This window comes from Solea solea, chromosome 1 (genome assembly GCF_958295425.1).
Source record: "Solea solea chromosome 1, fSolSol10.1, whole genome shotgun sequence".
In the NCBI taxonomy this organism is placed as follows: domain Eukaryota; kingdom Metazoa; phylum Chordata; class Actinopteri; order Pleuronectiformes; family Soleidae; genus Solea; species Solea solea.
Window position 1 is genome coordinate 5,898,729 of NC_081134.1, and position 15,040 is coordinate 5,913,768.

At 42.2% G+C, this 15,040-nt stretch overlaps 1 protein-coding gene across 4 annotated transcripts; it reads right to left on the minus strand.

Annotated features, from left to right (window-relative positions):
* Positions 1-752: 752 nt before the first annotated feature.
* LOC131456743 (1-phosphatidylinositol 4,5-bisphosphate phosphodiesterase delta-1-like) lies at positions 753-13,074 on the minus strand. 4 transcript variants are annotated; one of them, XM_058625352.1, is made up of 15 exons: positions 12,742-13,074; positions 9,639-9,827; positions 8,787-9,015; positions 8,371-8,500; positions 8,055-8,283; positions 6,371-6,572; positions 5,882-6,026; positions 5,634-5,786; positions 4,586-4,735; positions 4,339-4,495; positions 3,825-3,941; positions 3,564-3,742; positions 3,314-3,446; positions 2,427-2,576; positions 753-1,375 (listed from the first exon to the last, which is right to left on the minus strand). In XM_058625352.1, exons 1-15 carry the CDS (start codon positions 12,773-12,775, stop codon positions 1,284-1,286), a joined length of 2,289 nt encoding a protein of 762 aa, XP_058481335.1. In that variant the 5' UTR covers positions 12,776-13,074; the 3' UTR covers positions 753-1,283. The 4 variants fall into 4 exon arrangements, with proteins under 4 accessions (XP_058481335.1, XP_058481346.1, XP_058481318.1 ...); XM_058625363.1 differs by having other exon boundaries at positions 9,669-9,827; positions 12,742-13,072; XM_058625335.1 differs by lacking the exon at positions 12,742-13,074 and adding an exon at positions 10,712-10,860.
* Positions 13,075-15,040: the final 1,966 nt, after the last annotated feature.

Genomic DNA, 15,040 nt, shown 5'->3' on the forward strand with positions numbered 1-15,040 from the left:
CCCTAGTTTCTATCAATTTATGCATTTTTGCTACTTCCCAGAGATAAATGTGTTATTTGATCATTAGACAGTGGAACTGTGATACAAGTCTCATTCCCGCAACAAGAGAAGAAGTTGGGATTAAAAAAATAAAATAAAATTGACAAAAAGTCGACGTCAAAGTCACTTCCTTCAAAGAAAATAAAAGCCCTACACTGCTCTTGTTTTGAGTACAAAAAAGGTCAAATTTGGTCGAATTAAACAAACAGCAGCATCATAATGAGCTTAAGATTATTCTTCAATTGATCAAGTGGGGATAAAAATGGTCATTAAAAGCACTTCCTCTGTCACTGTCCTGCCCAATAAGGCATCATTTTATAATTTTTTGCAAACTCACCGTCTATAAGTTTACAGATACAATTTCTGAGAACCACTGAGCTGCTTCATGTGCTCCGTGTTCATACGGTCTATCACGTCTGTGTCTGTAAAAGGTGTGTCCATTCAAAGTCCACTGGGTAATCATGACGTTCAGCGGGCGGACTTGGGAAGTCCGGCTTTATTTGTGCATAAACAGATACTTGGTTTTTACTCTAAAACGCGCCACAGGCAACTATCGAGCCACAAGCGCTGCTATTGTCGTTAATTAGTAAACCAGTTATTGCCCACGACACAGCTGTAGTAGTAGAAGATTGTTTTATGGTTCATCCTAACAGTGCCACAGGTGTCTTATCTGTGTTTCATGCTTGTGGGGGGGAATAAATGACAGACACATGTTTTGTGTTATAAAAAGATTTAAGTAGATGATGTTACATGAACAATAATCATACTTTCTGACTAAAATTGCTGATGAAGACAAAGCATGAGATTCCATTGTTGAATTAGGTTTCTCCAGAATTTATAAAATGGTCATTGGAATTAAAAGATTTAAATAGACAGAACAAAAACTGAGCAGCAAGTTTTCTGAAGAAAAAAAATAAAAAATCAATGCCATTGCAAACTAAACATTGTTTAACTGTAGTGCAACTCGTCAGTAATCCGGAGTGATATAAAGCCTGAGACACCACCTGGAAAAACTCATCTCCAGATACTGAACGACCTTTACTTTTGACTGGTTGAGAAGAATGTAGTGTTACGTTTGCAGTAGTTGTTCAACTTTCTAAAACAAAGCCAATACGTTAGTCAGGAACTGAAACTACAGGGCAAAAAAAAAACAAGATCATAAAATGGAACTAAAAAAAGCTAAGGCACGGATGCGTAATGGAGGTCCCAGTTTCCTGCGGAGCGACATTCCGGTCTGCGACTCCTCACTTAGCATCTACGACCATTATGTGTACAAAGAGTCCAGCTGAAGGGAGGCGGTCTCCATTCTTGTTGAGCAGAGGCACATGTCTGTATCCTGTGTGGGAGCACAGAGTAGCAGCAGTCAGTGATGAGACACGAGGAGCTCTTTGTGCAGAGTAGAAACGCAGAGAAGAGACGTCTCCACGTCTTTGTTCATTTATTAAGTGTGAAAACAAAGCCTTATCAGTGGCTTTAAAGGCCCGGTGTGGAACATTTACGAGGGTTTATTGATAGAAAGTGAATATACTACAACCCATAAGTATGTCTGTCATGTTTTTTTTTGTATTTTAAACTCTGGTATTCATTTTTAAACTCCATCTACTGTGTTGAATGTGTTTTATCTTATATCTTAACTTTTTAACATTTGTGTAGAGTCCATTTGTGTCCAGAGTTACCAAGGCCGACGTGCTTTTATTTTGAAAGGAAGTATATGTCCAAATGCAACCACGCCACATTTTTCCATCAGTCACGGTAACTCTGGACACAAGTGGACACTGCAAAGTTGAAAAGGTGTTTTTGACCCGTGTCCTCCTTGACCAAAACCTAATCCATCCTATGAACTTTGACCCCTCTCACGTCACAGCCGGGCCGATGACGAACACGCAAAATACATAACCAAAAGAAATAAGTGTATGAATTATATATAAAATAATTAAAGATGAATTTGATACCTTTACCATTGTTGAACTATATTTTCAAGTCAAAAAAAAAGTAACCATGAGTGTTTGAAAATGCACTTACAAATAAAATGTACTGTTATCATCATTATTAGATTAAAAAGAGTAAATGGACTTTTTTTGGTGATGAATTTTCAACACTTTAATCATCTGCCTGTACCAGCTGTGCTTGGCTCAGTGTGATGTACATTTCATTATCTGACCACATCCACGCGGATGCCGCGCAGAATCAGGAGCTTAAACTTTACCACTTGACCGCTTCAGGTGGGACGTTAAAATGTTTGTTTGTAAACAGTCCCAGCGGTGCACACTTTCTTATTTGAATATCTTTCAATGACAGATCAACAACAACACGCAGTCCGACTGGTTAGTTGTGTACTCTGATCAACACAGCGATCATCCACATCCCCAACACCCCCCCAAACTCACCCATTTTCAAGCTGTTGAATGGAAGCGTGTACTGTCCGACAAACTCGTTGTCAGACGTGGAGTCGTGGTCCTCCACCATAAAGCGCACGAGTGCCAGGTCTGGCACGTACACATCGAACTGGAAGCTTTCATTCCACGAGGGGTTAAACCCTGAAAGGACATATGGAGGAGACACACCCTCAGTGACATCATGTTTCGCTGTCACTTTCAGTTTGCCACATTCCGTGCGCTATTGTCATAGTTATGGTGATCTTTTCTCCTGCTTCATCTAATTTAAAGGCTCTCCCGATGCCCAGAGGGTGTAAATGCTTCACTTGTGGAGTTGTGGTTTTACTGGTTGGAAGAAAAACACTCTGCAGTGTGAGCAGAGCAGGAATTTGTTGTAATGTAACGAAGCACAAACACTTCATTACTGAACTTAAGAACAAAATGCACGTATCTGTACGTGTACCTTTGTTATTTACATTTATAGCAACTTTTACTCTAACTATCTTTGTTGCTCATTACTGCCAAATAAAAGCAGAAGAAGAAGAAGAGTTGATAATGGTTTTCTAGTCTTGATGAGCTGCTTTACACGATAGTTTTACCATTCACACGCTGCAACCTAACTCCTCAAGTACAGTAAATGTCTTATACTTTAAGATTTTCACTTAAGTAATATCATAAAAAAGTGACTTCAGTCATTTTCTGGTAAGATACTCAAGTAATCCCTTTAAGGTACTTTATACAAGACTGTATTCAACAACAAGTGACTGTGCTGCCTGTATCAATGTGGCCTTTTGTTCAGTGACCCCATTCACTGAAATTTAAGGCTGCTGCAAAAATACTAAATCCATTGTATATACGTCAGATCAGTAAATGTACAGTAATGGTGGATGTAGACGTACCATTGTTTTCAACAGTATGGGTTTCCTTCTTAGCGACGTCTGCCGGCACGCCGTACATCTCCACCGTAACCATCGGGTCCACGATGGAGGACTTCTTCTTGTTCAGTTTGGGGAGCTGCTGTGCTGATATAATCTGGTGACAGGCGGCGATAAAACGGCAACACAAAAAAAGTATTTATGAGCTTTTTAACGGAGAACATGATGTGACAGTGAATGCTTGAGTGTGTGTGTGTGTATTCACAGTCCTCACCATGACATGGAGCATCTTGTGCTTCAGCCAGTCTCCACGGGTCAGTGTGATGGGGTCAAACTCTGTGGCTATGTCCCGCATGTAAGCTGGTTTCAGGACGTAGCCACTCTTCCCGTTAATCAAGAATCTGCCCTGGTTCACGTCCATCTCTGAGCAGGGCGTCTGGAAGTTTAGGGCCACTGAAAAGTATTTTTTTTAAATTAACATTAACAATTGCAGCTATTTTTTTTTTTTTCATTTTGCACAATGAGCAGTTGGTACCGAGTTGGCAGCCGGCGTTCCACAGTGGCACTGGGTTGTAGTTGGATGAGTTGGTCCTTGAGCCCGCTGGGTAGATGCGACTCACCTTGTGCACATTGTGACGGACGAAGAGATTTGCTGTGGAAAAGCACAAAGACAATAAGCTTTAAAAAGCAAATGTTCTGGTCATGAGCAGGACAGACAGGCAGACAGACGGACATCTAGTGCAAACACAGGATCTGATTTCACACGGGCTGGTGCATTGATTCATCATTTTTGATTCAGGTCATACCTGCATTGGTTAAATAAGCACCAGCCTCTAAAAACACAGACACAGGGAATGAGCTGTGATCATATCTTGTTTTTGCATGCCTCAACACAGCCAAACATGAGTCAAACAGCATGTTGCATACTTACTGGCCCACTGACGCTGTTTTAACTCCTTAGGTATCAAACTTTGACATGGAATGAGAACTCATTTTTTCATATTCAAAACCCAGCCTGAGAAATGAATATTTAACATAAATCAGGTCACCTGACTCCTCTGAAAACCCCACGGCCTTTCCCTCCTTGAAGGACGACATCTCGTAAAAGCTCAGGTTTTTCACGGCGTCCTCAAAGCCGTTGAAGTGGACGCTCTTGAAGTAGATCACCATGTCGGACAACTCTTTTGCCAATTTCAGCTTCTTTTTCTTGTACATGTTTAAAAAAAAAAAAAGAAGCTTGTTAAGTAAAAAAATGTCTTTTTGTTTATTAATCTGTCATCGAAGTGTAAATCCAACCTTGGATTTCTCCTTCTCCTTCTCCTCGTCCTCATCATTTGACTCTTCCTCCTCTGTCACGTCGGTCAACTCTGCCTCTGCCTCAGCTCTATAGGAAGCCTCCAGTTTATTTAACCTCTTCCCTTTGATCAGGAACTTCCCTTTTAATTCCTGGAAGTGAATGTGCACATAGAATAAGTCAAGAAGGAACCGTACAATGTTTGCTGCTCCAACAGTAGTTATAAAATTATAAACATAAGCAAATTACACACGTCTTAAAATGAGGCGGTGTTGAAGGAAAAAAAAGTACAGGTTGTTGAATAATGTTCCAATCCCCGCTCTTTATAAAGCACTATCAGTAATGTGACCCACTGCCTAATCTAATTTAATCTAAGTCTCTGCAACTTTACGCGGAACTCATGGGTGGGCGACGGTGGATCAGTATTAGAGCAAAACGGAGGGTCAGGGGTTCAATTCCCAGCTCCGCGAGTCTACAAGACGACGTGTCCCTATAGAGTGTCTTTCCTTGGGTAACAGGGTTCACACCTTGGTTGATATCAAATTCAATGACTTTGTAAGAGCTGCTTCGCCCATGGCGTCCACTTGTATGGATTAGCAGCACGCTCTGCATCTGGACAAGTGATTTTCCTCGGGATCTTGGGCAAAGTCAGTCTTTGTCATTTTCTGTGGTGAGCCGGAGATCTTGGAATTTGCATTTCCCGAACATCACGTCATTTGCTCACGTAATCGTGCTTAACGTAACTCTCTCGCTGGTAATTGCAACTCAACATCTGTTGTGGAGGCGAGAACATTTACCTAAATCAACTTTCTTTCTTGCACTTCTTGCTATTAAGGCCGATTTTCAAGAACTTTCAAGGGCCTTGACTTTTTTTTTTCAAGGATCCCCGTGGGAACCCTTGTTAAGTGAGTGTCAGTCCCTGCCCCAAGTGCCAGCAGTGTGTGAATGGGTACGATGGATGTGTGACAGGAAAAGCGCTGCACATGACTGCACTGTATGAATGGGTGAATGGCAAAACCTGTGGTAAAGCAGATTTGTGTGAAGACTGACCTCAGGAGATGGGAAATCTGTGGGCATGTCGTCCTCCAGGGGAGCAGTGATGAGAGCACTGCCCAGGATGGAGTTCATGTGGTGGGCCATAACCTTCTGCTGCTCCACGCTGCAGTGGTTCTCCAAGGAGATGATCACAGGGTACTCGGACGTCTGAGGATGACGCCGGACAGGAAGGACGAGTTTTGACAGGGAAACTATAGCATAATATGTCCAACGATACCCAAATACGACACAACCAAACACACCTTAAATGCATTCTCCTTGATGGCTTTGATGACATCTTTGAAGAGGATCCTAGAAGTGAGTGTGAAGCCGTGGTAGATCAGTGGCTCACCGTCTGATCCGTCCCAGCAGTCCAGCTCGACACAGCGGCAGCCCTTCAGCAGAGCTCTGAGAGACACGTCCACCGTCACTGACTGAGGCTACATCCACACTACCACATTACTACCACATTCAAACTATGTGTTTGCAAAAAAGTCCATATTAGCGCGCCTTAAATATAACATATATGACATGACTATTCAGGTACACCGTGCATACACTACAGTTGTTTGCTTAGTTTTCTAAAGTGCTAACAAGAGACGACAGTGGTTAAAGTCAAATCAGGAGTTCTGTTGAGTTTGACGACAAGCAGAAACTTCATGTAAAGATTAACCGTCACAGCAGAAGCAGCGGCTGACATGACGCAAGACTTTCAGAGCGGACTCTGAATGCGCTCACATGAGGGTCCTTACCTGACGTAAGCCTCTGTGCTGCTGGGCCCTTTGAGCTGATCCTCCATGAGGTAGGTGTTGTGCGAGGAGGAGATGAAGTAGTGATTGAGGGGCTGACTCATGTCCTGGTACACTTCCTGGTGGTCTGAATTTAGGAGCATGGCCTCTGGATGATGCATGTACATGATGAAGCCGTCTATGGACAGCAGCTTCTTCGCCTTGACTGAAAGAACACAAAGCGTAAACGCAGCTGATGTGACAGGGGCAAATGAAAGCAACAGTAAGCTGGCAATGTAAATATTATATCACGTATATATACTCCTCCGCTCATCGTTCCCTTTCCAAAGGGCATTATGGCATGTTATTTTTCAGTAACCTTCCCTTGGGGTACCAAAGTAATGGTACGGTAACATAAGCCTGGCTGAGGGCTTTACCATTCCAAAACTGTACCATACTGTACCAGACCATGATTGAAACACGGCTATAGGGAACTACTGTGGCATAACAGCTCATACTTCTCTGGCTGGTCTGCCCATGTGGGCTGTTGATGGTGACCTCTGTAAAGCAAGGCCATTGTAAAGAAAGTACCAGAACCAGTAGCAATTACATACACATTTATGGGCGTCATATTCAATTTAAGGCAATAAAACCTCCTCCAAAAGATCCTTGAAAAGACTAAAATAAAATGACTCAGATTGACTTTCGAATGGTTGTCTGTCTCTATATGTGTGTCCCTGTGATGGACTGGCGACTCGTCCAGGTTGTGCCCCGCCTTCTGCCCTATGTCAAGTTAAATAGCTCTGTATTCTGACACCTATCACTCACGTAGTTTTTCAGTACCACACAGTAAACAACTGTCAGTGAATACATGCTTTTCCTCACTAAAGATATTCAGGAAGTGAAGTAAGGCGGAGAGGCGGAGGAGAAACCAACAGGACGTCAGCCAAGAGTCAAATGATGAAATCATTGGCAGACGTTTTAGTCTAGTTTCTGTGTGAAAGGCCTGAGACTGGTTAGTTATAATGCTGCGTGTCTGCCATGATGTTTTCACTCCTGTGGCAGCACAGGTAGCACCGGCCTCCTGAAGTTACACATTAGCACACAAAGTTATGGCTGTTTAATCTACAATTACTCACCAGTGCGGAACACTGGCACAAATGCAGGTCCCACCCACAGAGTCAGCAGTCACTTATGGTCAAACGTCTGATCCCTACTATTACTTTAAATCCAACTACCAACAATTAAAAACATACTGGGCCTGATTCTAACAGCTCGACTCTCTGACTATCATTAAGGTGAACACTTACAGTGTTACAACACATCACAGTGTTGCTACACCAAACTGACTTGCAGGGACAGGGGATCAACTCTCATTACAAATCAGTCAGACATCACAATGATTTTAAAGCTAGAAGCTGGAATTACCTCCACTATGGTTGTTTGTTTGTTTATCTGTGAACAACATAACTTAAAAAACTTTGGTCTGGGGTCACGGCTCATGCTCTCGCGGTGCATGACTTACTAATTTACAAACAAGTGAGGCAGACACTGTTGAAACAAAGATATTGCAAGCGAGTGACAACAAACAGCAGGAAGTGCAGCAAAATTACAAATTCCACTACAAACAACAAGTGTTTCCCTTTTCTCCGAGTGCAGTCTGACAAACAACCAGCAAAAACAACACCACTTCACATGAGGTACTGACCATTTTCATCTGGCTCATGATTTTCGATGATCCTGTGAGCCTCTGCCAGTGTGGCTTTCTCTCTCTGCTCTTTCATCAGAAACTCCACCAGGTTTTCGGGAGTCATGAAGCCGGCGGTTTGAGCGTAGGTTTCGTAGATCACGTTGATTTCCTCGCGGTGGGTCAACAGGTCGTAGAAATGTTCAATCTCCTCTCCGGACAGGTATCCGGATTTTGACTTGTCGCATTTCTGTATGACGATATAGGACGTTAGAATTATGGTTTTATCCACAGTAATGGAATGTTGTTTTAGTGAAACCGTGTGTAGTTATCAAACCTTGAAGATCATTTCTGCGTGGTCATCGTCCACTTCGATGTTGATGAGGCGGAGGAAGTTTTTCAGTTCTGACAGACTCAGCTTTTCATCTTTGTTTTTATCAGCTTTCCTCAGGCAGGCTAAGATCCAACTGAAGAGTTTAATGTAAGGGCTTTTGGTGGCTGAGGGCAGCTATTTCCTAATAACCTCACGCTCAAATATAGAAATAGTATTATTTTCTATTTGGCTGAAAATGTTTTGTTTATATTAAATGACATTTGTTTAAAACTCTATACTATACTTTTTTTTCTTTTTTAAAAACCGTTAAAAGGAGAAACATTTCACAAATCAAAAACGTTCAAAGCAGTTGTGTGTGTGTGTTATAATATAACTCTAAAAGTCATGAATGTTGACCCACACTACCAGGAGAAGGATACTGCTCGGTCTTCTGCTGCGGGCTGAGGTTGCTCATGTGGGTGATGAGTTTCTCCAGGCTGTTGACCCACTGCTTGGCCTCCTCCTCAGAGCTGGCGATGAGGTCCAGGTTCCTGCGACGACCCTTGAACATGATGGAAAAGCAGCGGCCCTCCACCTGCTCCTCCGTGTACTTCTTCAGACCCTCCGACTGTCGGCCAAGGTTCACCGCAGCGATTTCGTCGAGCGAGACTGAAGACAATAGAAAAGCCACATGTGTTCCATTGTACTCAGTGCATTGTGTTTAATTAAGGACTTCCCGACCATAGTCCTGATTAGGTTTGTCTAGTCCCGATGATAAACGCTCTTTTCTACGTGTGGTATCTTCAAATCTCACAGACCTGCCTGCTTGGCAAACATCAGCGTCCTGTTTGCACTTTACTGACACCACACTTAAGTTTGTAGTCGAAACGGAGCTTTTCCTGAAGTTTGAGCTCACCGGTGTGCAGCGCTCATGTTATCAGAGACAGCCACAGCAATAAAGACAATAAAGACTGACAGCTTTGGACCAGAGCAGGAAAAAAATACAAGCAGTGCTATTTAAAACCACAAACACACCCACAAAACATCACTGCTATCATGACTAACGCAGATGTGGATGATAATACCAAGGTCTTTCAGAGAGAAATCTTTTATAGCCATGTGATAAGTCTTTGACTTTTGTAATCCTTGATGTAAAGGTCTGTCTGACCGGAGAAAGAGAATCCTCAAGTTACATCAGTCATCAGATAATAATAGTTAAGTGTAACGAGAAGTAAAGAACAGGTGTGCGAGACACAGATGTGTGTCAGTTTTTGCAGGCGGGTCTCACACACATGTCGGCGGAACGCTGGGCCAGCACTCACAGGTCTGTTTTGACTTGAAGGTCTTCTTGGATTCCTGCCACATGGTCTTGCAGTCCTCCTGTAGTTTGTAGTAGCGGGTCTTCTTCCAGTTTGAGGACCGCACTTTGAGAAGATCCCCGCCGTCCAGGAGGAACTTGATTTTGGGATCACCCTCCATGCCTGAGAGACCAGGGGACAAAGAGTAAAAAAAAAAAAAGAAGATGAAACTTAATGTTCCTTCAGATCTGCTGAGCTTTACGTCCATTTCACACAGTCTTGACCAAAACAAACATAAACTCACACATTACAACTTGCATATATTTTATTATTTATTTCATTCACACACATGAATACAAGACTTTAAAGTAATCAGTAGTCAATTGAGAGTGTCCAGTTTGTCTAATCCCTATATTGCATGTTTTTGGACAGTGGGAGGAAACCAGAGAACCCAGAGGAAACCCCCCCACACACACACACAGAAAACATGAGAACATGCAAACTCCACTTAGTTAGTTAGTTAGTGAGTTATATTGTAGCACATCAAACAGATAACGGCGAGATCACGCTTGAAAACTGACATCAGGATGTTTTACATGAAGCCGCATGAAGATTACTGGCCTGTCTAGTTAGATAATAATGCACATGAGGATTAGTGCTGCACCATTCCTCTTCATTCTGATGGTCAGTTTCAACTTCACAGGTCGTCTCGACCAAATCTCTACATCTCTAAATGCACTGATGTTGCTGCCAATGTGATTGGCGGATTAGATATTTAAGCAGGTGATTGGGTGTACCTAATAAAGTTACTAGGTACTAGGTAAATAGTAGTTTGTTTGTTTTTTAATATACTTACGTACTAACGTTCAACATGCGTGAGTCTCTTTTTTTTTTTTGAAAGGGTATTTCGATGAAGCACAATCCAAGACAGAATGATCTTGTTGCCAGTTGACATGTAAACAGGAGAAGAGATCTACAGAGTCGAGGTTCTGCTCTCAGGTCTACACGTTTACAGGTCTTGAGGTCTACAGGTCTACGGGTTTTCAGGTGTGGGTGCAGCAGCCTACCGAGCAGCTTCACGTTCATTTGGATGGTCTTCTGGTTCCTGACGCGGCGCTGTGTCTCGTCGGCTTCAGTTCTTCCGTGCACACACTCCATGATACTCTCGGCAGCTGCTCCTCTTCCACACTGCTGCTGCTGCTGTTGTTAGCGCACAGCAGCGCCGAGCGACCACTGCGCGACAGGGCGTCAACCATCCGCAGTCAAAGTTCACTTTCCACGCGTGTCCCAGCAGCAGCAGCAGCAGCGGACCCACACACACAACGCACGTACTTCTACCACTTCACTGCTCGTGTGGACAGTGTACTGTCGTTGAAAAGCTCTGTCCACTTTTTGCCCTTTTTTGGAGGGGATACTTAAAATGTTGTTTTAAAAACCTAACCTCATCCAGAGGTGGAAAGAGTAAAAGTAAAAGTAGGCTACCACTAAGTTAAAGTACTGGTCTAAAAGTTAAAGTTTTAAAAGCTTTAAAATGCCGTTTTTGAGTGGAAGGCCCCTGAGACAGGGGTCTCAAACTTAAATGACCTTGGGGCCACTAAGCATCTAGTCTGGCCAGTAGGGGGCCCGGTCAAGTAAAACACTTTAAAAGTGTAAAAGTATTCATAGGAGGACAGATATTTCACAGATTTTCAAAATAAAAGTGTTTGCGTTGGTATGGAACAATATATAGTTCACAATAAAAATGTATTCATGATGATGCAAGATTAAATCTGGTTTTAACGTTTTCCCAGTTTGAACAGGATCCCTAAACCAGTGGTTTTGCAAACTTTTTACAGCAAGTCCCACCTGGGAAAATATAACATCATTATCACCAACGTAACAATACAGTGGTGTAAATAGTCAGCCAACGACTTTTCACAGGAGTCAGATTTTTTTTCCCAATAAGATCATTTGCTCTCTCATCGTCCTCCTCTTCCTCACATATACTTATAGTGAAATTACGCTACAATTAAGATTAGATTATTTATTAGGGCCTGAGCCACTAACAATGGCAGGAGCAGCAGTCTCCTGCAGGCAGTGACTGCGAGGGACCCTATTGTTATCCTTCAGATCATTATTATTTTATTTTTTATTATTATTAGTATTATAATTATTATTATTATTATTATATCGGTGGTGTTCCGGTCATTTTTGAGGGGGTTACTATGCTCCTGAAAACTCCTGAAACATGGCATGGAGGTCAGGTCTGGTTTATTATTAAAAAAAATGTTTTTACTTTTCTACTCTGGTCGAAAATCCTCAGCTCCACTCCGATCCCACACCCTGGTATATACTGTATAGTAGCATAGCAGTGATGGTGGTCCTGGCCTTTATGACGCCCTGGGCAGACCGCCTGTAGAGGGCGCCCATTTGCCACACACAACATGATGACCTGAGTATTTCTCATTCTCATGGCGCCCCCTAGAGAATGCTGCCCTCAGCAATTGCCCATTCTTTCAAGTACCACCAGAGGAATCTCACGTTCCACTGGTGGTACACGTCCCACAGTTTGAGAACAGTTGGTTGAATTAGGTACGGTCAATAACTTCCTGTTGCAAAGTTATCAAAGTTATTGACGGTCCCTAAATGATCACCCTGTCATATCCAACCTTTAACCTCAAAAGAACACCCATGGATCAGAATCAGTGAATCAGAAATGTGTGCTTTACGCGCGCCACCTGGCGGCTTAATCGCGACACTGGTGCGCGCTGTGATTTAAACCAAGCCAAAAATGTTTAAACTTAAAACAGCCTGGATAAAAGAAACGCAACAACAAAAACTATCTAAGATGCCTGAACACAGATGAGAGAGACAGAAAGACAAGAGCCTGTGAACGGTTGTGTTTGCAGTTCTTGTGTTTGTCCTCTGTGCTTTATTGATTTGACAGAACTTGTTTCTGCTTGCAGCGACGGTGAAACTAGACTTGATTACAGGGCCACACCTTTCGATAGACCATAAACAAATCCGACCCTACTGTCGGATACAGTTAAATTCGCAATTAATGATAATAAAAAAAAGTCGTTAAAAGTGAAAACAAAACATTTAAAACTCGTCTCACCTTCGCTTGTCTTGTTGACACCATTCATTTCCATAGTTATGGATGTTTCTGTCCGTCTTGTTTCTCAATCTATGAAAGTTTTTTTTCCCCCCTCTTCTCTTCGTTAGATCCACTTTAATTTCACACGAAGTTGCTTCTTGTTTCCATGAGCGCAGACACACAAGAGGACGAGGAGTGGTGACGAAGTGAATCCGAGGATGAGGCAGTAAAGGCGGCTGCACAGGTGACTCCTCTCCCTCTCTCTGTCTCTGTGCCTGGCTGCGTCAGCGCTGCAGGCTCCTACACCGGTTTGACAAGCCTGCCATGCGAGCTGTTCTGCTGATGTCATAACAAGGTACGAGGTTACACCTCTAAAGCAGCTTTATTCACCACTTCACTGTATCATGTATCATGCATTCTTCCTCTTACACACACCGCCCACCCTGAGCCTGAGCCACCCCCAGCTTCATTCTCTTCAAGTGCTTGCTCATGGTGGAGGTTGTTTGGTTTCTGCAAATACTGTCAAAAGTCTTACTTGATTTTCCTAAACATGCTGCATTATTATCAGCTGCAGCCAATGAGAAAGGGCTTCTTTGATCCATGCTTTTTTTTTTATCCTCCACAAGGGGAGTGGATGATGATGATGATGATGATGACAAGAAAGCCTCACAAGACAATTTAATCAGGTTTTACAAGTATTATTTATACAGTGTGGAATTTTCCTATCACACTGACTCTTAACTACAGTGATTAAATAGGTCTCATATTGGTCAAACCTTTGGATGAAGAAAACTATAAAAGCAGCAGGTTTGAGTGTCGTGGGAGCAGAGAATGTCTTTGTTAACACCATAGTCGTTTAAAGACGACTGTATCAGTAAAGTGAGTAAACAAGTACATTTTATTTATATAGCACCTTTCACAGATATTGAATCACAAAGTGCATACAAGTACAATGCATAAAATACTGACAGGGTACATTAAGAACACAGGTTTGTTTAAACGAAAAAATAAACTCTTTGGTGCAATATTGTGGTGTCGGATATGACGCTACACTATTTTATCACATCAGACCAAAGTGCAATAGAACTGCAGAATATGCATTATTCTAACATGAAAGCCACACTTCTTATAGAATGTGTTTTACTGTATTTGTAGTGCTGTACTGTGTGTACAGCTGAACAGCTGTCTTTTGGTCTTTATTGTTTATTTTCATATCTCTGTTCCCTTGCACTTGTGCCGTATGTGCATGTACAAATGTCACATACAACCCTCTAAAGATTTACCAAGTTTCTCATTTGAAATAAAGGTAAACATGAGGTGTTTTGCTTCCCTTTTCACACTGTAGTTTAGCCTTGGCAGGATCGTGTCACTGCAGTCACTGATGTGGTCCAGGGCTCCTGTGGCTCTCAGCACTTCCCTTTCAGGCCTGGCTTACCCTTGGCGCACTGTCAGCATCAGGATGAGAGAGCTTTAGTGCAGCATGAGGGGATGAGCTTCAGGGCAGGGGTCATCAACCACATCCAAAATACACGAGGTTCAGGGAAACAGGCATGGAAAATAGGAGCAATGTGTTCTTTAAATGTCATTTATATCAACATGGATGCATGTTTGAGAATACAAGATGAAGTTTACCATTTAAATGTACAAAAGACTGTCATTTAACTTTAATTATTCCTACAGACAATACATGTATTCATCTTTGCTGCACATTTTATGGAAGCGCATTTGTTTTCATTTAGGAGAAAAACATTTAGAAATCATCCATCAGTCCAGAAAAAGTTTACAGGATCTGTAACTGGGCTATAAAAAACCAAAGTGTCTTTCATCATCCATGGAAATGACCACTCTTGAATTCAGAACACTGTAAATGAAAACGGTCAGTGATTTCTCATGTTGATACAGTGCATGTGTTTGCATGGTGCCAGTGCCTGAAGAACAAGTACTAACATGTTTCTCTGTTTCCTCGCATACCATCCATAGTTTTGGGACTTTCCTTTATCATCCTCATATCACAAGACATTGTTGTGGCATAAACGATGCCAGGTTCAAACCCAGTGGTTATGGCTGGAAGACAAGAGTGCACTGGTGTTTACATAAAAACATGTTTGTAGAAACACTGTCTATACTCTACAGAAAATGATTAGGGCCACAATAAAAAAAGAAGCCAGAATTCTGAGATAACAAGTGGAATTTTGACTTTAATCCCTGAATTCTGACTTTTATCTCCGATAATGCCAAATTCTGACTTTAATCTCAGAATTCTGACTTTAATCTCAGATATCAGGCTGTTGTTGTTGTTGAAGAGTAAAAGGCTAAAATA